This window comes from Oncorhynchus mykiss, chromosome 4 (assembly GCF_057628025.1).
Source record: "Oncorhynchus mykiss isolate SJ-2025 chromosome 4, ASM5762802v1, whole genome shotgun sequence".
NCBI classification, from domain to species: domain Eukaryota; kingdom Metazoa; phylum Chordata; class Actinopteri; order Salmoniformes; family Salmonidae; genus Oncorhynchus; species Oncorhynchus mykiss.
In genome coordinates this window covers 66,574,034-66,601,336 of record NC_143025.1, presented here as the reverse complement: position 1 = coordinate 66,601,336, position 27,303 = coordinate 66,574,034, and the positions used below count along the sequence as shown (strand labels likewise).

Sequence of the window (27,303 nt, the reverse complement as noted above, 5' to 3'; positions counted from 1 at the left end):
TGCGACGGGTATACATTCGGGGTGTAGATCTAAGAAATGAAGGTGTGTCTGCAGATACACCATTTTCTGACTGACTTAATTCCACCATAATTCCACCGCATTTATTCAGCGCGCCGCAAGGGATCCACCTCCACCAAGCCTGTTATGCACCTTCATAAAGGGAAGTCTGAGTCATACAAATGGCTGCTATATGCACTGAACACAGGTTTACAACTAACCCCAAAGCCCACAGTTAACGAGAGACCCATGCTGTGCTTAGACTAAACAACATCAACAGCTTCCATTATAGATGTGGCTGGTTGGAACTCTCTCTCCCCCCCCCCCCCGTCTCAGAATGTCAATGTTTGTGGTCATGATTAACGCACCGCTACAGAGGGTGATTATGAGCATTGAAGAAGTTCTCTCTCATGTAATGGATACGGCGCAGATGAGAGCCTTTGCGAGAATGCCGTGCAGAGACACAGTAGGTATGAATGGAGTGTGTGTGTGTATGAATGCATGTACTGTATGTGTGTGCGTAATGCTTCGTTCAACCTCTAATGAAGGTCACCGACCGTTGGCATCCGACACCTGTGTGGGCATACCTGTGCCACCGCAGGAGGGGGTGCTCGGTGTTCCAAGAACAGTACCACCCAAGCCAGAGAAGACCGGGACAAAGTATGTCGCCCCCCCACCCCCCGTCGCCCTTCCTCAAAGCAACGGCCATAAAAAAAAAAAAAGCACTATTCTGAGCTTGTTTTGATCGAGTCAAGACCCAGCTAAACGCTCCTTTTAAGGAAGAGCGGAGGGATTTGTTTCTGTTTTGGGGCTGAAAACTGTACAGGAAAGATGTTCAGATTCAGAGCCCCTGGAGAGATTGATGGCCACTGTGTTTCCTCTGATACAGTCAGGAACACATAGAGGACTGACTGCATGAAACGGCAATAGACAGTCCTTCAAACTAACAGAGTCTATGCGGGTTAGGAAGCACACACACAACGGAAGCCAGAAAAGCTGAAAGGGAACAAACTCTCAATAAGAAACAGGTAAGCGATGTTGCGGAGGATCGATTCGTTCTCGGAAACTCTCCTGAGAGAGAAAAGAAACACAGCAACCACAACATTGTCCTTTTTCAGCTGTGGCTGCGCATCACTTCCAGGACTGACAATCAGCCTGTGTTTGCCATTTCAGAATGACTAAGTATGACCTGACAGAGACAGTGAAGACACACAGGTCAAACTCCTCAGGGTTCAAATGGTGTAGGTCCTCCAGCAGACGGAAAGAAAGAGACCCAGTTCAGAACGAGAGGTACTAGCCTATCTATAGTACGCCAGGTGAGAGAGGGGAGGCCGCTTGCCCGCTCTGCCCATCCGTGCCCTCCTCTTCCAAAATGGACGGATGAACAGACCACATAGCAGCGATGCCACTCCCCCAGGCAGCTACATCCCTCTCTCTCCCTTCCCTCTCTCCTCTCCACTCTCCGCCCATCTGCTTTTCCTCCCATAAACAAGGTGACGTAGTGCAGAGTGCTGCCAGAGAGCCTCCTCGCCTGCTGCTGCTGGATCCACAGCCTTTCTGCCAGCCTCCTCACCAGACGGTCTGTGACCTCCAGATCAACATCCATCTATCCACCCACTCCACTGGAGCAGGTAAGTGCACAGGCCTGGCGAGAATGACAACTTAAGGGCTGTAAAGAAAGCCATATTGTAATACTGTTCCAGCTATACGACGATATCGACATTACCTCGAAACTAATAACAATGCACTCCTGCGGGGCTCCAAAGTATTCCCTAAATATCATTTATTCAAGGTCAAGCACTAATAGTTCAGACGGATAAGACTCACAAAACACCTAAGCAACTGTATTTGTGTCTCTCAAGCGATGATTGATCTTGCAATACGCAATAGTGTTGTTATGAAGGCTATATCCTGAGACAAATGGTACCCTGATGTTTAGGATGGAGCAGTTCTGAACTTAACTGTCCTCCTGTCTAAACAGACAGAGCGGCGCGCGCGCTCGCACACACACATCAGAGGCTAGCCGTGACCTATCCACAACACACACATTTGCATCTGGCAAAGGCCTGGAATTTGCATTGATTGAAATGAGCAGACAGGACACAAAAGGGAGTCTGTAGACAGGGAAAGGTTACTGCCAACCAACCAACCACACACTGGAGGAGAGAACTGGAAATCACATGGGTTTATCATGAAAATGGCCCACTCTAGCTTGCCTCAGTGCAGTGAATCTACTGGTAATCAATTCTCATATTCATTGTAATCCTATATTTCAATACCAGGTGGAAGAGGCTGTTATGAAGATATATTTTGTTTGAATAGAACAGACATTTTCTGGTTGGCAACTGACCATTGTTCACACTGCTATGCGTATCGTAATTGGGACTGTATAACATTTCACTTATGCCCTCTCCTGAGCCACACATCCAAATCAATGCCCACAGTTCCCTGTACATTGCTGTGTGATGCCATCATGGAAAGTTCAGCGCTGGGGGCCAAGCCCATTGAAAGCTTTCCTCCCTCTCCCTCCAGATGACTCATTATCACAGGAACTACGCCAAGAGAGCTGAAAAAAAAAAAAAAAAAAAAAAAAAAACGAACACTATTGGCCTGTGAACGCTTCTGCCAGGTTTCAGAAGGATTTCCTTCTTAGGTTCGATTCGATTTCATGTTCGGCTTTGTTTTTCCCCCACTGACTCCGTCGCTCCATGTGGACTCTTTCATGAAGAGGAATGGCGGGTTTGGGTTTTACAATCCAAACAACGTCCCCATAGGGTTTCAACAACAGCCTCTATTAGTTTGGCATTTCATCCTGCTGTTATTAGTTTGTCATTTCATCCTGCTGTGTCCTTGGCCTCCCCTTCAGAATGCCCTTGTAAGGGTGGGTGGGTGAACCCAGGGGGCAGTGATTGAGTAGATGGTGACATGTTTAGTAGTGCCAGGGGAGAGGCTATTATTAATGAACTTATCATATCCCCTTGTCCTGACATGAGGAGAACAACTCCTGACCACTCCAGAGCTGAAGGCTTGGGGGCATTTGGTGTTGACATGCCGCTTGATTGCCACTCATCGCTGAAGGCATGGTGCGTTAAGCAAACCATGTGTCATGTGACCAGGCTGAGGGAGGTATGTTTGTGCCAGCCTGGGCTCCGACGTCATTCGCTAGTAACCACTCTTACCCAGAACCCTCCAGTTCCTTTTAGGCTGGGGGCACCTGTGATCTTCTTGGAACACCAGGGTATAGCCTAGCGTTCCTCTCAACCACAATGGAACGTAAAACAACACGACTCAAAAAGTGTAGAAAGATAATCTCTTAGCAGAGATGGATTGATGCTATAGTGGACAGAAGGCCCTTAATCCTCACAGACTCATTATCAGGACTCAAGCGAGATTCCTCCGTATCTACATCCTGACCCATTAAATCCACACGCTCTACTGCACCCAACCCATGCTTTGCACGCGCAGTTCCCCTCCCTCCACACGGGTGGTGTTCACGAGGTCAGGTCAGAGGGATGTTTTTAAAGAGGGGTTTAGGTTTGGCTAGTGTCGAAATGGACTCCACCTCTTTGAGATAGCCAAAGGTCAGCCCTAAGAATACCCGCTGGCACATAGCTGGAGCCGGGCAGATAACTGCTGTCAGCAGGTCTTCAGCGGGCCTGGCCGCCTCCTCGCCTTGCATCTCCCTCCCCTCTACTCTGGAGCAGGCCATGGGTAGTCTGACTCAGAGAGGCAGGGAACCAGCAGGGACCAGGGGCAAAGCTGGGAGAGTGACTCACAGATCCTCACCTTTCCTGGGCATGCCTGTCACTGAGGAGCCCCTGAGGGGAGAGAGGATTCTGGAAGAAGAGATAAGGCCTGTGCGGGCGGACTAGAGAGAAGCAGGGCTGCTCTGACGATCACAACCCAGTGTGTATATTCTCGACCCAAAATGGAGGACAGCTTTAGCCACAGTAATATCTCCAACAGCACCCTCACCGTCACTGAGATTAGAGGTGGTTTGAATGGCTTCATCTCCAGTTAGAAGTCTTCTGCGTTCCGATAAGGCGTGTGATCTCCAGCAGGTTTTTCCTTCCATGTTCCGCCAGAGGGAATGCGGTGGAGTCAGAAAGGGCACACCGCATACAGCACCTACTCACGTCCATGTTGGAGTCGTCAAACACCCAGCAGGGAAGTGGGATTCTCATTTCTATGATGTCGAAAGCTGTCACAGTACATAGAAAACACACATTCCACATAAAATCATCGAGCTAAAGCATCGCATCCTTCAAGAACCCCGACAATATTTAAGCATTAAAATACGCCAAAATATGCAACGACAACAAAAACAAGTAACATACACCACGAATACCAAACCGCCACCATCCAGGTTACAAACATCTCTTCAAACCTAGCTTCCGACTCACAACTTATGAACCCCATTGAGAGAGAAGTACAAAACCGTTTCCCTTTTTTAGAAAACACTGCGGTGCGTCCTTCACAGAATAAGCCCAGATACGATCGGCCAAATCCAGTCGGCCATTTATAGAGAGGAATGAATTATGGGAGACGACAGGAGGTTGGAGTCCATTTTTATTATCATTCCATTATCCTCCCCTCTCGGTTGTTTTGACCTTGAGAGGAGGGGCAGAGCTGTGCAAACACGTGACACTAGAGAGCAGACTCAGTGGGGATAGGAGATCTGTGATTGATTATAAGGCCTGGGGTTATGGGGCCCCAAAGTGAGTGCCGTTTGATTATATAGATTTTTTTTTTTTTTAAATGATGTTGTATTGTAACATACACTGGATAGCTGCAGTGAAATGTGTTGTTTTACAGGGTCAGCCATACCGTTGGACATGAAGGGGAATGGGTGGGGTATCTTGCCCTCCAGTTGAACCAATTGTTAAGGAAACTGAATGTGACTAAAAATGTTATTTTGATTCCGTTAACGGTATTTCTTTGTCTGTGTTTCCTCACCGACTCCACTTTCTCTGCCACTCCCTCCCCCCAGCGCAGCTCCTCCAGACCCCTGGGCACCGGGACCACTCCTCTCACCTCCCTCCGTCACCAGCCCGCCACCACTCTCTATCCTCTGTCCACCTGTCCTAGAGTACGCTCTCGCCCCTCACTGCCTAGCGCCCAACCCCACAGAGCCCAGCCAGTCCCAGCATGGATAAGGTGCAGCACACGATGCGCTCGGCCATCCGCAGAGCCTCCATGGCGGTGGACGTGCCCCCCCAGGCCAGGCAGAACATGCAGGAGCTCTTTGTCAACTTCAGCCTCATCCTCATCTGCCTGCTGCTCATCTACATCATCGTGTTGTTGATGTGAGGGCCGAGGAGGGGCCGGGAGGGGCCAGGTGCCACACTACAGCCCAACAGGGCCATGCACTCTTTAAGAGGGCCAGACAATGAAAGGGGAGAGGAGGGGATTGGGTGGCAAACATGGAGATTATCTTAATATTTTGTCAAATGGCTTTGAATTTGCAGGAATTCGTGTAGGATAAGATCAGATATACTGTTTTGTAGAGTCTAATAATCCGGCATGATTTATTTGAATGACATATACAATCATATATAATACTAGAAAGTTGCAGTGTGAGAGTTGCAATAGAAGATTGTTGTTCCCAGATGCAGTATACACTCTCCTACATATTTATTTGCACAGTGAAGCTAAAGTAGAGTCATAAATATCATACCCCACCAAACAAATGCTAATGAGAGGTTAGCATGTTTTGGGGGCATGATCTTTGTGCATCTGTAACTTTCTCAATCCTCATTATTCGCGATTCATGGTAGCATGCACGTTAATGTCGAAGTGTTCAGAAACATATTCTATTGTTATTTACCATACAAGGGACTCCAAAATGACACAATAAAATGATTTACCAATCATTGAGCACACCATAATCCGAAACACTACTAAAACAAACAGCAAATGCATCCAACAAGTTTGTAGAGTCACAAGCACGATGTGGTCATTGCGTGCTAGGAATATGGGACCAAACACTAAACTTTGGACTAAATTGAATACACTATTGTAAGAGTAGAGGAGCTAACCCCTGTGTCCTTGCTATATTCCCAATCTGGTCCTTATACAGTACCATCACTGTCACCTAATTATCCCCAGTTCATTCATCCCCCTCCTCTCCCCTGTAACTATTCCCCAGGTCGTTGCTGTAAATGAGAATGTGTTCTCAGTCAAATTACCTGTTAAAATATGGGTTAAAATACTCATGGCACAATCAGATGGGGGGGCGACTAGATACATAAAGTGCATTCATTTCTAAACTGTAAACAGATGTGTATGAAAATACCCTGAAATAAAAAGGTGACATTCTGTACTGTCGCCTGATAAAACTTTTGACCTCAAATCCAAAACGCTGGATTATAGAGCCAAATTCAACCTTTCAGCTTCACTGTCCAAACAAATACGTAGGGGAGTGTATGTCAAAGTTGTGTGCACACATGTCACCCCCCTGTAGTTCTGTCATCCCTCACAGTGACTCTTAACTTACAGCTCCCTTCTGCCACCTGGCTATACTGACACACTACAGTGCACTGCTGAAATAAACGTACTGACAATGTTAACCCATGGGAATCTGACTTGTATATGTGTGTGTGATCATGTTTGTGTCTGCGTAAGCGAACCGGTCTCTCACTGGGCCCCTGTTTTCCCTCTCAGACCTCTGTAGCTGAACCAACAACCACCACAGCACAGCTACAGTGAGGGCTAAGCAGGGAGATGTAATCTGCATCCATCCAATCATCAATCCATCACTAGCCTTCCTGGGGAACCTTCCAGAAGACCCCCCCCCCCTTCCCCTGGACTGAAGAGCTTTGCCCAGAAATTGACCACTCTGCCTGGGGTATCTGCAGCCTGAACCCAGCCTCCTCCATGTCGAGTGTCATCATGGATCTGGTCAACGACCGCGGCCTCAACCTGATGCTCAACTTCCTGCTCATCGTCATCGTGCTGCTCCTCATGCTTGTCCTGGTCAAGCTCATGTAACCTCTGACATCTGACCTCATGGCTTACAGTAGTTAGGTTGAGCAATTCCAGTCCCCAAGGGCCACAGGGTCTGATGGGAGTCCCTCTACCTCTGATTTGATCATATAAATACACCATGGCTTTGACTAATTACTATTCAACAGTTGTTCATCCACAGCATCAAATCACTGAATAAAGGCTGCGAACCTGCTGGATTAGAATCCAAGATCTTGAGCTGTTGGAGAGAAGAAAAGTCTGGGATTCCGTGAGATCGTAACATGAGACGGCAAGATTCAAAATATGACAGGAGGATGAAGCTCCATCCACCGATGGTAGAGAATGTAAAAAATGTTGGCATGGGAGAATCAATAGCATGCCCTCCTTCCATTTAGCTTGACCTCCCTCTAGTGGTAGAATCACCTAACTGCACCACATTTCATTCTGGCCAATGATTTCTTTTTTAAGTATGCCATTTAGCAAACACTTTTATCCAAAGTGACTAACAGTCATTGGTGCATACATTTTACGTATGGGTTTATATGAGCCATAGAGAACAAGCTCTTTAAAGCTTTTACACTCACAGTCAGACTATTAAGACCAAAGCACAAAACACGCATGATGCAACTGACAAATGAAATGGAACTGAAAATGATTAAACCTGCAATATGTAACTTTTTTGGCTGACCCTCCACAATTCACATAGAAATGTGAGTTATAGTTCTGTCATTCTGATCGAAAGCTAGTCTAATCTGTTCCATTTCTGTTCTATTTCTATGGTTCCAATTTTTTGTCTTTTACTTTCTTTTTCAGTTTCAAACGGCTGAAAATACTATTTTAAAATATATATTTCACAGCGGTTTAGATGGTACAATGATTCTCTACACTATATTTTCTTGTTTCGCCACATAAACTGAAATTAGGAAAACTAGTATGCAATCTTTAAAGGCCCAGTGCATTCAAAAACGTGATAATCCTATGTTTTATATATATATATATTTCCACACAATGAGGTTGGAATTATACTGTAGTATTGTGAAAATTATGATAATGCCCAAAGCTGTTTGAAAGGATTGCCTAAAATTTCTGCCTGTTTTGGTGGGATGGAGTTTTGGCCTTCTATGATGACATCACCATGGGGTAAATTGGATAATAGACCAATGAGAAAGAAGAGTTCCAAACCTCTCTGAAAATAACAGCTCATTTTCAGTTTCCCACTCCCCACTCCACTCCCAGACAGTCCTAGCAAAATTCTTGCTTGAGAAATGGCCCTTTCCTAAGAAGCAATTTTTTTGTTTATTTTTTACCATTTTAAATGAAAACAATCACAAGTTAGGTGCTTAATTGTTACCCAGAAATGATTTGATGTTGAGATAAAAACAGCTGCATATGACCTTTAAAGTTATCAGTCCTTTCTGGTGCGATATCATCTCTTTATGCTGCACTCACAGAGTAACAGTTGAGTTAGGCCCTTTGGAGACGGTTGGCTTTTCATCTTTTTGTGTCCAGTTGCTTTTGAACACAGTTTTTAGCATATTCACACTGGATAGTAGATAAGTACAACACATTCTTCCCTCAATAAAAATGTGTATGTAGTGTAAACTGTTCGAGGAGAGATATAATATTGTTATTGCGATATCCTAACATAATTGTGTGCTGTAAATGTTTTAGTGTCCAGTAGTAAGAGGCGACTCGTTTATTTTTGGCAGAGTAAGACACAAACACAGAGTAAATGCACCAAACGCGTCCAGCTCTCTGAAGATGAAACTACTGTAGAACGGTTGTCTATCTGCAGGCACTGGCTCCACTGGTCACTTTCTTATGCACACAACGCATTTTGTAAAGAATGTTATAAGATAAAGATCAAATACACAAACCATAAAGAGTTTGCCTGTCTTCATTGAAAATGTGAACTACTTTATTTTAGCCTTCATGGAAACGCATGTGTATCTTGTATCGGTGCAATCCGGGATCCACCCCTATCGCTCCAGTATCCCTGCACATTGTAAATATGGTATTGGAACTGACCCTGTATATAGCATACTTACTTCCTCCTGTTTTTGTTCTACCTTATGTTATTTTTAGTACCACATTGATATTGATTATTGCATAGCTTGGTTAAGAGCGTGCTAGAAAGGCATTTTACTCTACTTGTGGATGTGACGTTAAAACTTGAAACGTGATCGTTGGGACGTCCCTAACCCATTGAAGTTTACATTTAACATGGCCATGGTAAGGATTAGGTTAGAGTTATGGTTAGGGTTAAGGGTAGGGACGTCCCCAGGATTCCAGATAGCACTGACCATCTTGTATTGTTTGCCTTTAGGAAAAACGTCAACGCTTCAGAATCCCACCAGAGGGCGATATGCCCCAATACTTAGTCCTACATGAAGCGGTTCACAATTTGGAGGGAAATCTTCACCCGTTTTTAGTACAGACTCCAGGCAATATTGTGCTGAAAATCTGAAAGTTAGTTGTCATGGGTGTTAACCTAACACTCATCAATTTATTTGACAGAGTCCCCTGACTAGCTGTCAAACAGAAACTGTAGTCCACTCGCCCAATACACTCCTCTCACCTGGTTGAGCTCGGCCTCTTGCCGTAGCCTCTCCCTCTGCTGCTGCTCCTGTTGCCAGGCCGACAGGGCCCCACAAAGCTCTGGCCCGGGGCCGGGGGGCCGGTACTCCATCTGCTCACTCAGCCACATCTGGGTCCTCACTGCTGGCTGGATGGGAGACCCTCCTACTGTCTGGTGGCCCAGTGGTAGGCCCCTCTGGCTGGGTACCGTCAGCCCGACGCCAGGGTGCTTGGTCTCTGGTAAGGCACTGTAGGTCAGGTCTAAAGTGTTGGGTTTGAGTGGGGACGAGCAGGCAGAGTGAGAGTCTGTCTTAGTACTCAGGGGGTACTTGTACCTGGCCTCGGCCCCTGGGGAGTGCAGGTGGGATAGGTAGGGGTCCGTGGGGCCCAGAGGGTCATGCCTGTAACCGTAGAGCACCCCTCTGTCCAGGGAGCCATGGGGGTCAGAGCGGTACGCGGCCCGACCCCCGGGGATGGTCTTCTCCTGGGGGCTGAGGCGGGTGAGGGAGGACCAGCGGCGGACGGGCCGGGGGTCCTTCATGTCCAGGGGGCTGTCGAGGGGCGAGGGCAGCTGGCAGGAAGACCAGGGGTTGCTCCCAGGGGAGGGCACTGTGCTGAGCTTGGGGCCGGTGGAGGGCGAGGGCATGACGTGGGCCGTGGGGAGGGCACCTTGGGAGCGCAGCGGCTGGAAGGACAAGGTGGTGCTGGAGCTGGAGTGGTCTGGAGGAGAGAAGAGAGGAACACTGTGTGGGTGGACTTGTTCAACTATCTTACATATTCCAAACGACATACATTTCTATAATACACGACCACAACTTTTTGGGAAGTTTCTAGAATTTAGTTACAAAGGGGTGCTTCAATTCTGAACACAGTACTCCACAGTGTGCTCCAAGGACCATTTCATACTACTGGGCATTATTAGTTTAGAAAATGTGTTCCTGGTTCATAGAAAGCTGCAGTCTGTCTGTCTGGAGGGCTCAGATGTTCAGCAGGGGTGTTACTGTGTTACTATATGGTTGGAGGCACCGCCCACAGTGTCAGCCCTGGGCTCATCTGCCATGTTCCTCATGAATAACCCACGATCTGTGTGTGTGTGTGTGTTATACGACATACTAGGAACACTGCTGCCTCAGGGGCATCACGCAACAGACACATGTGGCCAGTCACACACAAAGAAGCACGGGGTAAACAAAGGACTGTGTCTATGGCTGGGCCCTTCTAAACCAACATGACTAACTACCAAAGCAAGACACGGATAATTAGCTCCCCAGTGCAGGTCTGAAAGTGATTGACAATATCATATGTTAAAGTCACACTGTCATTAATCATTGGATGAACCAAACAGTATGATACTACTACTGTACCTCAGCATAAAAGGCCACTAGTTAGCCATGAGTATATAGACAGGAGTGAACTCGGACTCATCACCAATTATAAGTTCTGCCCATTACTTAAGCACATCATAGCAATGATGCAACAACCAGTGGCCCATATCCAACTTTCCTCATTTACAGCAATAGACTAACATTAAGGCATCAAAGCTTCCACTGGGGCTTCCGTGCATCTCATTAAGACTAGAGGACTCTGCAATGCAGCAGAGCAGGGATTTACTCCTTCCAGACTTATTGCAAGTAGACTGGCTGGTGAGTTGGAGGAACAGGGAGAGGGAGGGGAGAGTAAGCCACAGTGAAAGGAGGCTGAAGCTGGGGCAGAGTGGGAGGGGGACAATAGCCTGGGATGGTCTTAGCTCTGTCTGGGCCAACTCTTTTGTCATCCGTTGTAATGCAGTAAACTGTTAGCATGGTAACTAACACCACAGAGGAGTTGGCTCAACTAAACCATGCAGTGGCAGTGATCTTCCACCAGGCGAGAGAGAGGAAGACAGAGGACCAGTCTGAGAGTGACAGGGCAGTCCTCCCAACATCCCAGAGCCCTCTAGTACTGGAAGCACAGAACTGCTCCTGACCCTAACGAACCCTGTGAAAAGTTCCCTTCAACTGAATCTAAACAATAGGTGACCAGATAATCTGAGGCCAAAATGAGAGCAGGCCAAGGGCTCTGACACCCCTGTATCCTGACAGTGACAGAGAGGGACACTTTGAAGGAGGAGTCAGCCAGTCAGAGAAGAGACAGAGCAGTCATTCTGTCAGCCCTTCTCACGTCACATTAGTCATTGGGGCAATTCACATCAGAGCAACAACCCCCCCCATGCACTGTCCGGAATGTTCTCTAATATGAGCAGCAAGGACGCAGGGTGGGACGCATAATGATTGTATCCTTGGTTGAGTTATAAGGTCAATCAACTTAAAAGATTGTCTGCAATATTTTGAAAGCAATGTTAGTTCAGAATGGAGGTCAATTTCACTGGTTTTGAAGTTGTACTGAAGTAGCCTACTTAAACTGACTTTGTACTGAGACAAAGACCCCGTTGTCATGCCACCATACCACCCGGATTCCGTTGCTCCTTGTTGTTGTTCAGTTTGCGCTCACCTTGAGCCCCCCAGGAAACCATTAGCGGTTGGGCCGTTAACAAAGACAGAGGCACGTGGCTCGTCGAGGTTCTGACAAAGTGCTCCTTTGTTAACACTTTTGAGTGTCAGGGCAAATGCTAGAGCAGCTGGAAGGGGCTGGGGGTTGAAGGGTGGAGGTGGGGCTAGGGCAAGTTAGGCTCAGACAGCCCATTCCACACAGGACCGGCTGCCACTCTAAACCTAGTCTCACACATGAGACACTTCCTTCCCTAGCTGGCTACGTGCAATAACCTGGTCTGAGGAAGAGGTGACTCTAAACTAGGGCCCGGCTGCATAAAACATCAAGCGTTAGGGTTAACCTTAAGGAATAGAGCCCCTCAAATATTTCCTTAGGTAAGGGCCTTTACAGTAGTTTGAAGGTATGGATGGCAGAAAGAGTATCTGGATACCACGGAGACGGCATGATTTACTGACTAATGTCTCGTCAAAGAGATTGCTTTAATTTTGTCAGATAGCAATCAAGACAGGATAACCAAATTGCTTCAGAAGATAATAAATCACGTTTCTTGTAGTTACTTTTTTCTCAACTTGTTTATATTAAGTACGTCAAGCTAGCTTAAATAGTACTTAGAGCTAACTAGCCAGCTTTGTAGCCATGGATTGTGCATCTTCCATTGTTTAGCTAAGTAGCTAGCTTTGTAGCCATGGATTGTGCCTCTTCCACTGTTTAGCTAAGTAGCTAGCTTTGTAGCCATGGATTGTGCATCTTCCACTGTTTAGCTAAGTAGCTAGCTTTGTTGCCATGGATTGTGCATCTTCCACTGTTTAGCTAAGTAGCTAGCTTTGTAGCCATGGATTGTGCATCTTCCACTGTTTAGCTAAGTAGCTAGCTTTGTAGCCATGGATTGTGCCTCTTCCACTGTTTAGCTAAGTAGCTAGCTTTGTAGCCATGGATTGTGCATCTTCCATTGTTTAGCTAAGTAGCTAGCTTTGTAGCCATGGATTGTGCATCTTCCACTGTTTAGCTAAGTAGCTAGCTTTGTAGCCATGGATTGTGCATCTTCCATTGTTTAGCTAAGTAGCTAGCTGGTTGATGTTTTCCTTTTGTAACCAGAGCAGATGAAAACAACAATCACCTCCACAAATGCTGTTTACATTGATATCCATACTGAATGAAGCCGATAAGGGACCTCGTGGGCACCCTTAACTTTTCCACTTAATTTATTGGGGAAATTCACCTTAAAATGTTTTGTGCAACTGACTTAAAGTTAAGTAGACATAAACCAGCCGGGAAGGTGTTAAGTAGACATAAAGTAGTCTGGAAGGCTTTGAGTAGACATAAACCAGCCGGGAAGGTGTTAAGTAGACATAAACCAGCCGGGAAGGTGTTAAGTAGACATAAAGTAGTCTGGAAGGCTTTGAGTAGACATAAACCAGCCGGGAAGGTGTTAAGTAGACATAAACCAGCCGGGAAGGTGTTAAGTAGACATAAACCAGTCTGGACGGGGTTAAGGAGACATAAACCAGTCTGGACGGGGTTAAGGAGACATAAACCAGTCTGGATGGGGTTAAGGAGACATAAACCAGTCTGGACGGGGTTAAGGAGACATAAACCAGTCTGGACGGGGTTAAGGAGACATAAACCAGTCTGGACGGGGTTAAGGAGACATAAACCAGTCTGGACGGGGTTAAGGAGACATAAACCAGACTGGACGGTGTTAAGGAGACATAAACCAGACTGGAAGGGGTTAAGGAGACATAAACCAGTCTGGACGGGGTTAAGGAGACATAAACCAGTCTGGACGGGGTTAAGGAGACATAAACCAGTCTGGACGGGGTTAAGGAGACATAAACCAGACTGGACGGTGTTAAGGAGACATAAACCAGACTGGAAGGGGTTAAGGAGACATAAACCAGTCTGGACGGGGTTAAGGAGACATAAACCAGTCTGGACGGGGTTAAGGAGACATAAACCAGTCTGGATGGGGTTAAGGAGACATAAACCAGACTGGACGGGGTTAAGGAGACATAAACCAGTCTGGACGGGGTTAAGGAGACATAAACCAGACTGGAAGGTGTTAAGTAGACATAAACCAGTCTGGATAGCTCTAAGTGAAGAAGACATATCCTGGCTGGCTACTGTTGGAGACTGCGGCTCAGACCTGCTAGTTTCTCTTTTCCTGCAGGCCAGCTGGAGCTCAGGAAGCATGCTACACTGAGCGCTAACAACTTGGAAAGGCATTCAGATGCACACTGTGACTGACTGACCCTGGGCTTCCAATGGCTACTGAAGTGAACTCAGCCTTAACCACTCTGGATGCCAGCACTACAGTACAGCACACTAAGCACTGAGAGGTAGGGAACAGCATGGAGGGTTAGTGGAGGAGGGAAAGTCAACGTGGAGATGTACAGAGGGCAGTGTATTAACACTGACAACCAGCTCTGACAGCCTGATGATGCTAGCATGATGATGATGGTAACTGATATAACAGTTGGCTACCAGGGAGCAATCATAATGAGGCCACACTACAGAATTGTGACAAGTGGTGACAGGACTGCTGGCAGGGAGGATATGCTCAGGACAATTCTAAGCAATGCCAATAAGCTTGTTATTGGAGTAAAAACCAATAACAAGTGTTCTGAAAGGAGATACAGATCTCTGAGATCCAGCAGGCTTTAATTAAAACTCTATTAACAGGGCTCAACAGCGTAACAATTTTCCTCGCATATGCGCCTAAATATTTTCCTGTGCGACCTTACATTTTAACCAGAGCGCCCAGAGAAATGAAGGATTCTAGCTTCCTAACCTGAAAATATTTTTCTTTGTGTTCCTAATTTCTTCGTGTTGGCCAATATTTTTCAATTTAGGCGCAACCATGCTCCGTGTAAAAATATTTGAAAAAATATGCGAAGAGAGCTGCTTAAATATCGAGGCCTTATTAAATCAAAGAAAATAAATTCTAATCTAATCGAATTGTATTCGTCACATGCGTCGTAAACAACAGATGTAGACCAAACAGTGAAATGCTTACTTATTGGCCCTTCCCAACAAGGAAAAGAGAAAGAAAACAGAGACATAATAAAAAGGAAAAACATAATAATAAAATGAATAATAAATACACAATGAGTAATGAATGATAACTTGTTATAAACATGGGGTACCAGTACCGATGTGGAGGGGTACGAGGTAATTGAGGTAAAAATGTATAGTGCATTCGGAAATGATTCAGACCCCTTGACTTTTTTCACATATTGTTACGTTACAGCCTTATTCTAAAATGGATTACATTTTTTTCACCCCTCATCAATCTACACACACTACCCCATAACGACAAAGCAATAAACAGGTTTTAAGCATTTTTTTCAAATGCATAAAAAAATGTAAACTGAAATATGACATATACATAAGTATTCAGACCCTTTACTCAGTACTTTGTTGAAGCACCTTTGGCAGTGATTACAGCCTTGAGTCTTCTTGGGTATGACGCTACAAGCTTGGCACACCTGGGGGGGATCCTCTGTCAGGTTGGATGGGGAGCGTCGCTGCACAGCTATTTTCAGGTCTCGTCAGAGATGTTCGGGTTCAAGTCCGGATTCTGGCTAGGCCACTCAAGGACATTCAGAGACCTGTCCCGAAGCCACATCTGCGCTGTCTTGGCTCTGTAGTTAGGATCAATGTCCTGTTGGAAGGTGAACCTTCACCCCAGTCTGAGGTCCTGAGCACTCTGGAGCAGGTTTTCATCAAGGATCTCTCTCTACTTTGCTCCGTTCATCTTTCCCTTGAACCTGACTAGTCTCCCTGTCGCTGAAAACCATCCCCACAGCATCATGCTGCCACCACCATGCTTCACAATAGGGATGGTGCCAGGTTTCCTCCAGACGTGACGCTTGGCATTCAGGTCAAAGAGTTCAAACTTGGTTTCATCAGACCAGATAATCTTGTTTCTCATGGTTTGAGAGTCTTTAGGTGCCTTTTGGCAAACTCCAAGCAAGCAGTGATGAGTCTTTTACTGAGGAGTGGCTTCGTCTGACCACTGTACCATAAAGGCCTAATTGGTGGAGTGCTGCAGAGATGGTTGTCCTTCTGGAAGGTTCTCCCATCTCAACAGAGGAACTCTGGAGCTCTGTCAGAGTAACCATCGGGTTCTTGGTCACCTCCCAGATCAAGGGCCGTTCTAGGAAGAGTCTTGATGCTTCCTAACATCTTCCATTTAAGAATGAGGGTGGCCACTGTGTTCTTGGGGACCTTCAATGCTGCAGACATTTTTGGGTACCCTTCCTCAGATCTGTGCCTCGACACAATCCTGTCTCGGAGCTCTACGGACAATTCCTTCGACCTCATGACTTGGTTTTTGCTCTGACAAGCACTGTCAACTTTGGGACCTTATATAGACAGGTGTGTGTCTTTCCAAATCATGCCCAATCAATTGAATTTACCACAAGTTGACTCCAATCAAGTTGTAGAAAGATCTCAAGGATGTTCAATGGAAACAGGATGCACCTGAACTCAATTTCGAGTCTCATAGCAAAGGGTCTGAATACTTATGTATATAAGGTATTTCTGTTTATTTTTTATATATAAATTTGCAAAAAATACTAAAAAACACTATTTGCGTAGTCATTATGGGGTATTGTTTGTAGATTGATTAGTGTTTTTATTTTCATTTAATCCATTTTAGAATAAGGCTGTAACATAACAAAATGTTAAAAAAGGGGTCTGAATACTTTCCGAATGAACTGTACATATAACTTAGGAATAAAGGGACTAGGGAACAGGATAGATAATAAAGAATAGCAGCAGCTTAAGTAATGAGTCAAAAGAGTTCATGTAAAAATAGGTCAATGCAGATAGTCCTGGTAGCTTTTTGGGTAGAAGCTGTTCAGCGTCCTGTTGGTTCCAGACTTGGTGCTGAGAGAACAGTCTATGACTTGGGTGGCTGGAGTCTTTGACCATTTTTCGGAGATTCCTCAGACACCGCCTGGTATAGAGGTGTACTGGGCAGTACGCACTACCCTCTGTAGCGCCTTGCGATCGGATGCCAAGCAGCTGCCATAGCAAGTGATGATGCAGCCAGTCAAGATGCTCTCAATTGAGGATCTGAGGGCCCATGCCTCCTGAGGGGAAGACGCATTGTCATGCCCTCTTCACAATTGTGTTGGTGTGTGTGGACCACGATAGATCCTTAGTGATGTGGACAATGAGAATCTTGAAGCTCTCAACCTGCTCCACTACAGCCCCGTCAATGTGAATCGGTGCGTGCTTGGCCCTCTGTTTCTTGATGTCCCAAGATCAGCTCCTTTGTCTTGCTGACGTTGAGGGAGAGGTTTTTGCCCTGGCACGTGTTGAGGGTCAGCGTGGTGGATGTGCTGTTGCCTACCCTCACCATCTGGTGGCGGCCCGTCAGAAAGTCCAGGATCCAGTTGTAGAGGGAGGTGTTCAGTCCCAGGGTCCTTAGATTAGGTGATGAGCTTGAAGGGCACTAAGGCGTTGAACGCTGAGCTGTAGTCAATGAGCAGCACTCTCACATAGGTATCCAGGTGGGAGAGGGGCAGCGTGGAGCGCAATAGAGACCGCGTCATCTGTGGATCTGCCGGGGCGGTATGCGAGTTGGAGTGGGTCCAGGGTGTCTGGGATGATGGTGTTGTGATGTGAGCCATTAAGAGTGATTTCAGATGTTATTGTATGAAATCAAAGAGGGGCAAGAGCCTAAAACAGACACACATTTTAACAGCTGTTATTCATTACACAATAAACATTTTAAAAAAAAATAGAGGTCGAAGTCTGTGTTTGCCACCCTTATATAGTCAGGGAGGTAATTTCAGACAGGGGGTTTAACGCACCCAGAATAGACTCATCTGGTTATGATTTGCATTGCGGCAGTAGAGAAAAACAGGGCTACAGACAGAAAGAGAGAAAGAGAGGAGGAGAGAAAGGGAGAAAGAGAGAGACAGAGTTTGAGAGAGAGACAGCGATAGATGGGGAACTGCGGAAGCCTGGGGCTGGTAGTACAGCCCTCCCCTACAACAGCTCACAGAGCTGGGGAGAGCCTCCTTACAATGTTCCTGCATCTAGCAATGAAAATCACAGCCCTTGTGTGTTCCAGGCCAAATTATGGCCAGTAACAGTCAGCTGTAGAATGTAGAGCTACATAGAGATACACTACAGTACATGACCAAAAGTATGTGGGGCGGCAGGTAGCCTGGTGGTTAGAGTGTTGAACTATTAACCGAAAGGTTGCAAGATTGAATCCCCGAGCTGACAAGGTAAAAATCTGTCAATCTGCCACTGAACAAGGCAGTTAACCCACTGTTCCTTGGTCATCATTTAAAAATAAGAATATGCTCTTAACTGACTTGCCTAATTAAATAAAGGTAAAATAAAAATAAATAAATGTGGACAACTGCTTGTTGAACATCTGATTCCAAAATCATGGCCATTAATCCGCAGTTGTCCCCCCTTTGCTGCAATAACAGCCTCCACTCTTCTGGGAAGGCTTTCCACTAGATTCTGGAACATTGCTGCGAGGACTTGCTTCCATTCAGCCACAAAAGCATTGATGTTGGACGATTAGGCCTGGCTCGCAGTCAGCATTCCAATTCATCCCAAAGGTGTTTGATGGGGTTGAGGTCAGGGCTCTGTGAATGCCAGTCAGGTTCTTCCAAACCGATCTCGACAGCCATCGGGCCTGTACGGACCTCGCGTTGTGCACGGGGGCATTGTCATGCTGAAACAGGAAAGGGCCTTTCCCAAATTGTTTCCACAAAGTTGGAAGCACAGAATTGTCTAGAATGTCATTGTATGCTGTAGCATTAAGATTTCCCTTCACTGGAACTAAGGGGCCTAGCCCGAACCATGAAAAACAGCCCCAGAACATTATTCCTCCTCCACCAAACTTTACAGTTGACACTATGCATTGGGGCAGGTAGTGTTCTTCTGGCATCCGCCAGATTTGTCCGTCAGACGGTGAAGCGTGATTCCACTGCTCCAGAGTCCAATGGTGGCGAGCTTTACACCACTCCAGTCAACGCTTCGCATTGCACATGGTGATCTTAGGCTGTTGTGCGGCTGCTCGGCCATGGAAACCCATTTCTTGAAGCTCCTGACGAATAGTTATTGTGCTGACGTTGCTTCCAGAGGCAGTTTGAAACGGTGTGTTTGCAACTGAGGACAGACGTTTTTTACTTGATACGCGCTTCTGCACTTGGTGGTCCCGTTCTGTGAGCTTGTGTGGCCTACCAATTCTCAGCTGAGCCGTTCTTGCTCCTAGACATTTCCACATCACAATAACAGATCTTACAGTTGACCGGGGCCGCTCGAGCAGGGCAGAAATTTGACTAACTGACTTGTTGGAAAGGTGGCATCCTATGACGGTGCCACGTTGAAAGTCACTGAGCTCTTCAGTAAGGCCGCTCTACTGCCAATGCTTGTCTATGGAGATTGCATGGCTGTTTGCTCGATTCTGTACACCTGTCAGCAACGGGTGTGGCTGAAATAGCCGAATCCACTCATTTGAAACGGGTGACCACATACTTTTGTATATATAGTGTAGATAGCGATAGATACAGTGCCTTGCGAAAGTATTCGGCCCCCTTGAACTTTGCGACCTTTTGCCACATTTCAGGCTTCAAACATAAAGATATAAAAATGTATTTTTTTGTGAAGAATCAACAACAAGTGGGACACAATCATGAAGTGGAACGACATTTATTGGATATTTCAAACTTTTTTAACAAATCAAAAACTGAAAAATTGGGCGTGCAAAATTATTCAGCCCCCTTAAGTTAATACTTTGTAGCGCCACCTTTTGCTGCGATTACAGCTGTAAGTCGCTTGGGGTATGTCTCTATCAGTTTTGCACATCGAGAGACTGAACATTTTTCCCATTCCTCCTTGCAAAACAGCTCGAGCTCAGTGAGGTTGGATGGAGAGCATTTGTGAACAGCAGTTTTCAGTTCTTTCCACAGATTCTCAATTGGATTCAGGTCTGGACTTTGACTTGGCCATTCTAACACATGGATATGTTTATTTTTGAACCATTCCATTGTAGATTTTGCTTTATGTTTTGGATCATTGTCTTGTTGGAAGACAAATCTCCGTCCCAGTCTCAGGTCTTTTGCAGACTCCATCAGGTTTTCTTCCAGAATGGTCCTGTATTTGGCTCCATCCATCTTCCCATCAATTTGAACCATCTTCCCTGTCCCTGCTGAAGAAAAGCAGGCCCAAACCATGATGCTGCCACCACCATGTTTGACAGTGGGGATGGTGTGTTCAGCTGTGTTGCTTTTACGCCAAACATAACGTTTTGCATTGTTGCCAAAAAGTTAAATTTTGGTTTCATCTGACCAGAGCACCTTCTTCCACATGTTTGGTGTGTCTCCCAGGTGGCTTGTGGCAAACTTTAAACAACACTTTTTTTATGGATATCTTTAAGAAATGGCTTTCTTCTTGCCACTCTTCCATAAAGGCCAGATTTGTGCAATATACGACTGATTGTTGTCCAATGGACAGAGTCTCCCACCTCAGCTGTAGATCTCTGCAGTTCATCCAGAGTGATCATGGGCCTCTTGGCTGCATCTCTGATCAGTCTTCTCCTTGTATGAGCTGAAAGTTTAGAGGGACGGCCAGGTCTTGGTAGATTTGCAATGGTCTGATACTCCTTCCATTTCTATATTATCGCTTGCACAGTGCTCCTTGGGATGTTTAAAGCTTGGGAAATCTTTTTGTATCCAAATCCGGCTTTAAACTTCTTCACAACAGTATCTCGGACCTGCCTGGTGTGTTCCTTGTTCTTCATGATGCTCTCTGCGCTTTTAATGGACCTCTGAGACTATCACAGTGCAGGTGCATTTATACGGAGACTTGATTACACACAGGTGGATTGTATTTATCATCATTAGTCATTTAGGTCAACATTGGATCATTCAGAGATCCTCACTGAACTTCTGGAGAGTGTTTTCTGCACTGAAAGTAAAGGGGCTGAATAATTTTGCACGCCCAATTTTTCAGTTTCTGATTTGTTAAAAAAGTTTGAAATATCCAATAAATGTCATTCCACTTCATGATTGTGTCCCACTTGTTGTTGATTCTTCAAAAAAAAATACAGTTTTATATCTTTATGTTTGAAGCCTGAAATGTGGCAAAAGGTCGCAAAGTTCAAGGCGGCCGAATACTTTCGCAAGGCACTGTAGCTACAGTAAACGAGGAGGAGCCTCTCCTCCGCTCAGCACCTAAACCTTGTCCCTACCACACATGAATCACACTCCTTTCTCCTTCCCCCCTCTCTCACCCCCCCCCCCCCCCTGTCACTGAGGAGAATTCCTCCTGCTCCTTTCCATACATTCACCTCGCTGCTAAAGCACACCCCACCCCCTCGTCCCCTCGTTGTTAAGCGAAGTAGCAGCTTGTGGTGTTCCCATCACAGAGACTACACATAGGTGGAATCATTGAAACAAGCCTGCTACTGCGAGCGTCACCTCACTAGCACTGTCCTCTCTGTACAGGCAGGCAGAACGGTGCAGTGTGTCCTGCCACGTACACTTCATACCCCGTACACTTCATACCCCGTTGGCTCTCGAGCCCCAGCCACACACACACGGACACACATCCCACTGCCTCACAAACACCAGCTAAACACACACACCCCTGCCTCTATTGGCCCAGCAGGGTCACAGCGAGCCACCCACCAGGTTCAGTGGCCTTTCACAGCAACCCCTTCTCACTGCTGTCCGATGGACTGTGACACTCACTGGGGGCAGCAACACTGTGACCTAGAGAACACAACATCCACACAACCTAGCGCTGACTCAGAGGGGCAGGGGACTGCAGGGGGCTGCACAGTGGGGTATGGGTAGATGGCTCCACAAGTCATCCCTGCCAAATATAATGTACACCTTCCACAGTTCAACCGATAGGAAAATATCTATTCTGTGTTTATTTTTTCGAGAGGTCCTGGAGAATAAATCAACTGTATTTAAATAAACGGTATTCCCCCAAACCCCAGTTACATGACAGGACAAGATCAACTGTCCAGAGCCAGCAGGATGAGCCTGTGCTGCAATACCCAAAAGAGGATAAAAGTGGATCAGGGTGATCTCTGTTAGCCTGAACATCAACCGAACAGGGCTGGATTTGGACTGGATGGATCACGTGGCCACAGCGTTCCTCTAGGCCAAACCGTATCCGGTCCAAGTAACACTGAGGGGAGGCGATGAGCTCCGTCTTATATCACAGGATCTTGAACAGCATCCAAAACAGCCAAACGCCCAATGACTCACACCGCACAGTTATCCTACGCGATTGCAGGACACCGAGTCCTGGTGAAGAAAATAGCAGTGAGAAGAGAGAAGGGGGGAAAGGGACAACAACAGCAGCGTGACAGACTGCGTGGTCTCAGATCAACAACATGTCGCCTGATCAAACGGTTGGGAGGTGGTGGTGGTGAGTGATTGTGAAAGAGAAGGTTGCTTCATCATCGTCATCATCATCACTGTCAATAGAACCAGCCTCATGATGTGTTCCACCAGCCAGGCCCTGTTGAGCAATCCCGCACACGTGTCTATTAGCCAATCAACAGCTCTGTGGTGTGGGCCTCACTTAGTATGTGCGGTTTTGAAGTGAGAATTTGTGTGTCTGAGAGAGAGTGTGTGTTCACTCTGTGGCCTTGTGAGCATGTGTTTAAGAATATGTGGATGAGTATATGATAACGTGTGTGTGTGTGTGTGTGTGTGTGAAAGATGGTATGTGTTGTAGGTGTGAGACAATGAGTGCGTATATTGCTAAGTGTGTATGTGTCAGACACGCCGTCTAACATGTTTTCTTCCCCCTTTATAGACAACCTTTCTCCCTGAAGGGTGCGTAGGAGGTAGCCTGCTAGCGTTTCCGCCACATTAGCACGTATTTAGCCACAGCTCTCGGGTTTCAGGGCACCGGGCTGTTACCGCGGCGCCGGCGCCAAGGAGACGGGTCACCGGGGAAGAGTGCGCGACTCGGGAGCTCTGAATGTTCCATTCTCGTAAACCAAGAGCCGGGCCAGGGGCCAAAAATGAGGCTCCTATAAAAACACGGCCATTTTTACAGATGGGGTCCGACAGGGGCCAGAGTAGGGGGAATTGGAGGGGGGTGAGGGGGCTGCTTTATTGTCCTGCTGCTTGGCTAACTGCAGAGAGAGAGAGATATAAATGGGATGTTTTGATTCAGGTTTAATTCGGGATGGGTAAACATCCTATGGTCCAGCCACTCAGAGACATGACGTAAGGAAGTGGAAGGACCCCTGCCTGGGTAAAAAGTAGCCTCTGTCCTGCCTGTCAAAAAACACAGGAAGAATCAGATGACTGAACAGTCTCATGGTAGGCTCAGGAATATGATGTCATCAGTCACAGCAGCCCCCCCATCAGTCACAGCAGCCCCTTGTTCCAATACCTTTCAATTGTACTGATCCTAACACGTTTTCATGTCTGTCAATATCATCATTCATCAGACTTTTGAAGTTTGTTTACAGACCAGCTCACACGATGCCATTCAATCTGCAAAGACCACCACGCGGCTTCAAAACTCACCATCATAAACGAAGCACATCAACCTAATCTATTTATGTAGTGAGGTGGAATCCAACTGGGAAAGCGCTAACGCTGGCTTCCTGTCAGCCGGCGCTCCTCGTGTCACGACATGCCTGTCCTGCTAGCTGTCATCTGAGCGGTAGTGGAACTCTTGCTCCACTGGTGTTGCGTCACCACAGACAGCGCTTAGCTAGCTAGCCCTGCCAACCCGCTCCTGTCCTGGACTCAATAAGCATGCTTCAGGGAAGAGACGTGTTGATGTAACCAGAGAGATAGAGCTAGCACGCGGGGTACAGACAGAGTCAAGGGCACCAGCTGAAATATGAGTCGCCACATAGGACAGGAGAGGATTGTAAGAGAGGGCGGGCAGGGTGTGCTATCTGAGCTGAGCACGGGCCAACGAGGAGCACAGTTTAGCGGCCATCAACAGAGACGCGAGCTAGGGTTAGCAGTCATTACGGCTGTTGATTTGGATTGTAAACATCCTACCGGTTATGCATTCCGCCTGTCAACAACAAACAAGCTCGAGGCTAATTCGAAGGGACAAGTGGGGAGCAGCAGCGTCCAATCTGGTTGCGTAACACCTTTAGTGGCTGAGCAGCAGCTTTTGGTACAGTGGTTGTTGTGTGTGTGCCCAGTTCGGCTGCAGTCTTATGTAACAGTTCTCCAAATCCAAAAGTCATGTAAGAGTCCTCGAGCCCAAAACCTCCGCGATAGAGCGTAAACAAGTGTGGGCAGTATATTTCCGCCCAGTATGTCGTACGCCTGCGTGTGCACAGTATGTGCCCCAGATGAGTATCATAAAAACAGTGTCTACATGGCTGGACCACAGGCAGTGCTGCACAATAATCCCACCGAGGCCAGTGTGTGTGTGTGTGTGTGTGTGCAAGAGGACAGATGGTCCTATGGCCCAGTGTGTGTGTTCATATATCCCTCTCTAATCTCCCAGTCATCAGGGTTAATGGAGCCCTGTTGAAGGAGGGACACAGTCAGAGAGACCGGCCAGCTGGATGTATGACTATAGACCACCTCCCACTCTCTCTATCTTTCTCACACTCCCTCTCGCTTGCTCGCTCTCTCTCTCTCAGCAGCCTAACCAACCTGAAGCAGAAACAAAAGGGGTCACCAGTCAGCATAGTGTTAGTGAGAACGCTTGGCTTGCCTCGCCAATTATACGGTGTCCGTAGCCGACTAGATAAAACAAGCCTGTACAGGACAGGAAAGCTGGCTGGGTCTGGGGAGAAGTGCTGAGCCATCAGGCCTGTCAGAGCTGAGAGACGGACTTCATAAAGAGAGAGGAGACATATGACTGGGCTCAGCTGTCCCATAACACTGGCTGACGGCAACAGAGTATGGCTTCAGATGAGTTGGCAGATTGTCAGCGGCCAGTCTACACTGAGACCGGGGGAATTACTGTCATATAACTGTTAAGTTCTCAATCGACACCTAAAACACTCGGTTTGTTCCCTGTCGTTCCTCCAAGTCACAGAGACGATCCATGGATTACCTCACTTCAGTCACCTCAAATCACACGATCTATCACCGAGTTCACATCCTTCTATCAGCAGCTCCCAGGAACGCAAACCCAGCAGCACGCTGCATGTCATCAATATGCATTCCACTGGTGTATCAGTGCACATGGCTCTGTAGCCTAACTACAGCCTAGCTCCTGTATCCTTCCCTTAGCTCATTAAAGTAACATTTGCATTAGAGCCCCTTGCCTTTAACACTAAGGGGTAAGTATTTCTGGTGTATGCCCTGGAGCCTGGGTGGGGACTGTAACACCCTGTTAGCCATACTGTAATAAACTCCTGCCATGCTCCTCATGCCTCTGTAATGAAGCAGGGCCGCTTTCCTCTCACCTCATCCCGCCTGGTTTCTTTCATTAAGTCCAGGGTGTCTCGGTTCATTTGTATGTGATAGGGATAGACTTCAGTTTTAGATAGAGAGAGAGAGAGAGGTAAGACATGAGATAATGAGCTGTAGTGCTTCCTGCCCCATGGGCCTGCAGGCTACAGGAACATACTCAGGAAGAGAGGGATCGATTGGCCATTTGTACTTTATGTGGCACGTGACAAGAAGGGGGGGGGGCAGAGAAGGAGAGAATGGCTAAGTGGAGGTTTTTACGACAGGAAAGACGACGAGAGGTGAGTGTGCTGCATGTGTGTTTACTGTGTCTGTGGTTATTCCTTAGGGTAGGAACAGAGAATGGGAAGACAAGAGAGGCGAAGAGGGAGGTAGCCGGGAGGAGGGAGAGAGGTGTGTGTGTGTGTGTGTGTCAGCTCCACCTCCTGCCCGGTGGGCTCTCAGACTGACAGGTACAGTGGGGTCGCGACTTCACGTCTCCCAGAAAGGCACTGAAGCTGGGACCGATTGACGAACGAAAGCCCCCTCCATCACACACTGGGTGCTAAAGTTCCCCTACCACAACAGCCCTATCAAAGCCATAATAGCTAACATCTGATGTCAATTACTGTTATAGCCTACAGCAAACGGAAGACGCCATAGTGACACCAGAAATTAGACATCGCTCGGCATAAACCCTACAATCTCAGAGCAAGGCTGTTAGAAGAATGGCCATGAACGACCTTGAGAAAGCTCAAAATAACAACCTTTTGGGTTTTAGAAGAGAGGAGATTAGTGGAGTGACCTCATTCAGCACCTCCATTCGTTTTCAGAAGGACACCCCCCCCACCCTGGGGTTTTTAGTTCCACCGGTTCAAGCTGATTTCAAACTGAGAAACCGTTCATTCACAGACTGAGACCGGCAAAGCTTTTAATCCCATTATCATTCATTAAAATAATATTCAGGATTTCTGAAATGCTTAGAAGAGCCACATGGAGAACATACATCTTAGAAAGTGAGACCAGTTGAGGGCTTGCGTCTCCTGGGCTGAAAATGAATCTCGTTCATTTTGCCACCATGCAGAAGAAAGCTAAGCTAAGTAATATAATTTGGCCCATTCCACTAACCACCAGTCCAAACCAAATACCATTACCATTTTTTAACCACTTCACCTTCAGGTGGGTGCTGGGATTTGCAGTCTAATAACAGGTTGTGCCTCTCTCTACGAGACGTCCCTGAAAAAGACCCTAGTTATGATGATGCCTATACAAAACCCCCCCAAGAACTTGATCTTCCTATGGTCAGACGTTACGGACACAGGATACTGCGAGTGTCCTGCTGCGAGAGATTCTTCCTCCTATGCGTCCATCCTCCTCAGAGTGGTGTTATTTAACATGGTGAAAAACAGGCTGCGTATCTGGAGAACAGACCTAGGACATGCACTCCTTTCTGGTCTCTCATCCTGTCGGTCAGAGAATTGCCTTACCAGGCAGATCCTCGCTAGGGGGCCATGTCATTTTAAGCTGGCATGGATACTTCCTGTGTGTGTCATCTCAGTTACATCCAGCTCCATTCAGTTATCCTTCTCCTCCAGGTACATCTATGTAACATGGATTTAAAGAGGAATATGAAGTGTGTGTAATCCAGCGAGAGGTGCTAACCTAGTCGTGTCTCTACTCGTCGTTAGTGGATTTGCACACACTACAGTCTCCCTGGGCAGGATTTGCCTCCAAACTCTTCAAAAAGCTTTAAATCTCAGATCAGTTCAGGATGGACGATTATCCTATTAGAAATGCGTGGATGGTTTCATTATCTACGAGGGTGGCGAATCAGACACAACGAAGCCTACCTCCGCAACATTACAACATTGTCACTGTGGAATTCACTCGC

At 46.7% G+C, this 27,303-nt stretch overlaps 2 protein-coding genes across 5 annotated transcripts in view; one reads left to right on the top strand and one right to left on the bottom strand.

The window, feature by feature from the left end:
- Positions 1-27,303, bottom strand: part of LOC110522209 (centrosomal protein 85L) — a 75,639-nt gene that overhangs the window by 23,439 nt on the left and 24,897 nt on the right. For both annotated transcript variants that reach the window (XM_036975781.2, XM_036975780.2), the window contains one exon: positions 9,542-10,260. In XM_036975781.2, coding sequence (XP_036831676.1) covers positions 9,542-10,260 — 719 coding nt within the window. The remainder of the gene's footprint in view (positions 1-9,541; positions 10,261-27,303) is intronic.
- Positions 1,501-8,846, top strand: LOC110522210 (phospholamban). 3 transcript variants are annotated; one of them, XM_090232746.1, is made up of 3 exons: positions 1,501-1,628; positions 4,993-5,303; positions 6,661-8,846. In XM_090232746.1, exons 2-3 carry the CDS (start codon positions 5,146-5,148, stop codon positions 6,668-6,670), a joined length of 168 nt encoding a protein of 55 aa, XP_090088872.1. In that variant the 5' UTR covers positions 1,501-1,628; positions 4,993-5,145; the 3' UTR covers positions 6,671-8,846. The 3 variants fall into 3 exon arrangements, with proteins under 3 accessions (XP_090088872.1, XP_090088871.1, XP_021456091.1); XM_090232745.1 differs by having other exon boundaries at positions 4,988-5,303; XM_021600416.3 differs by having other exon boundaries at positions 4,988-5,335.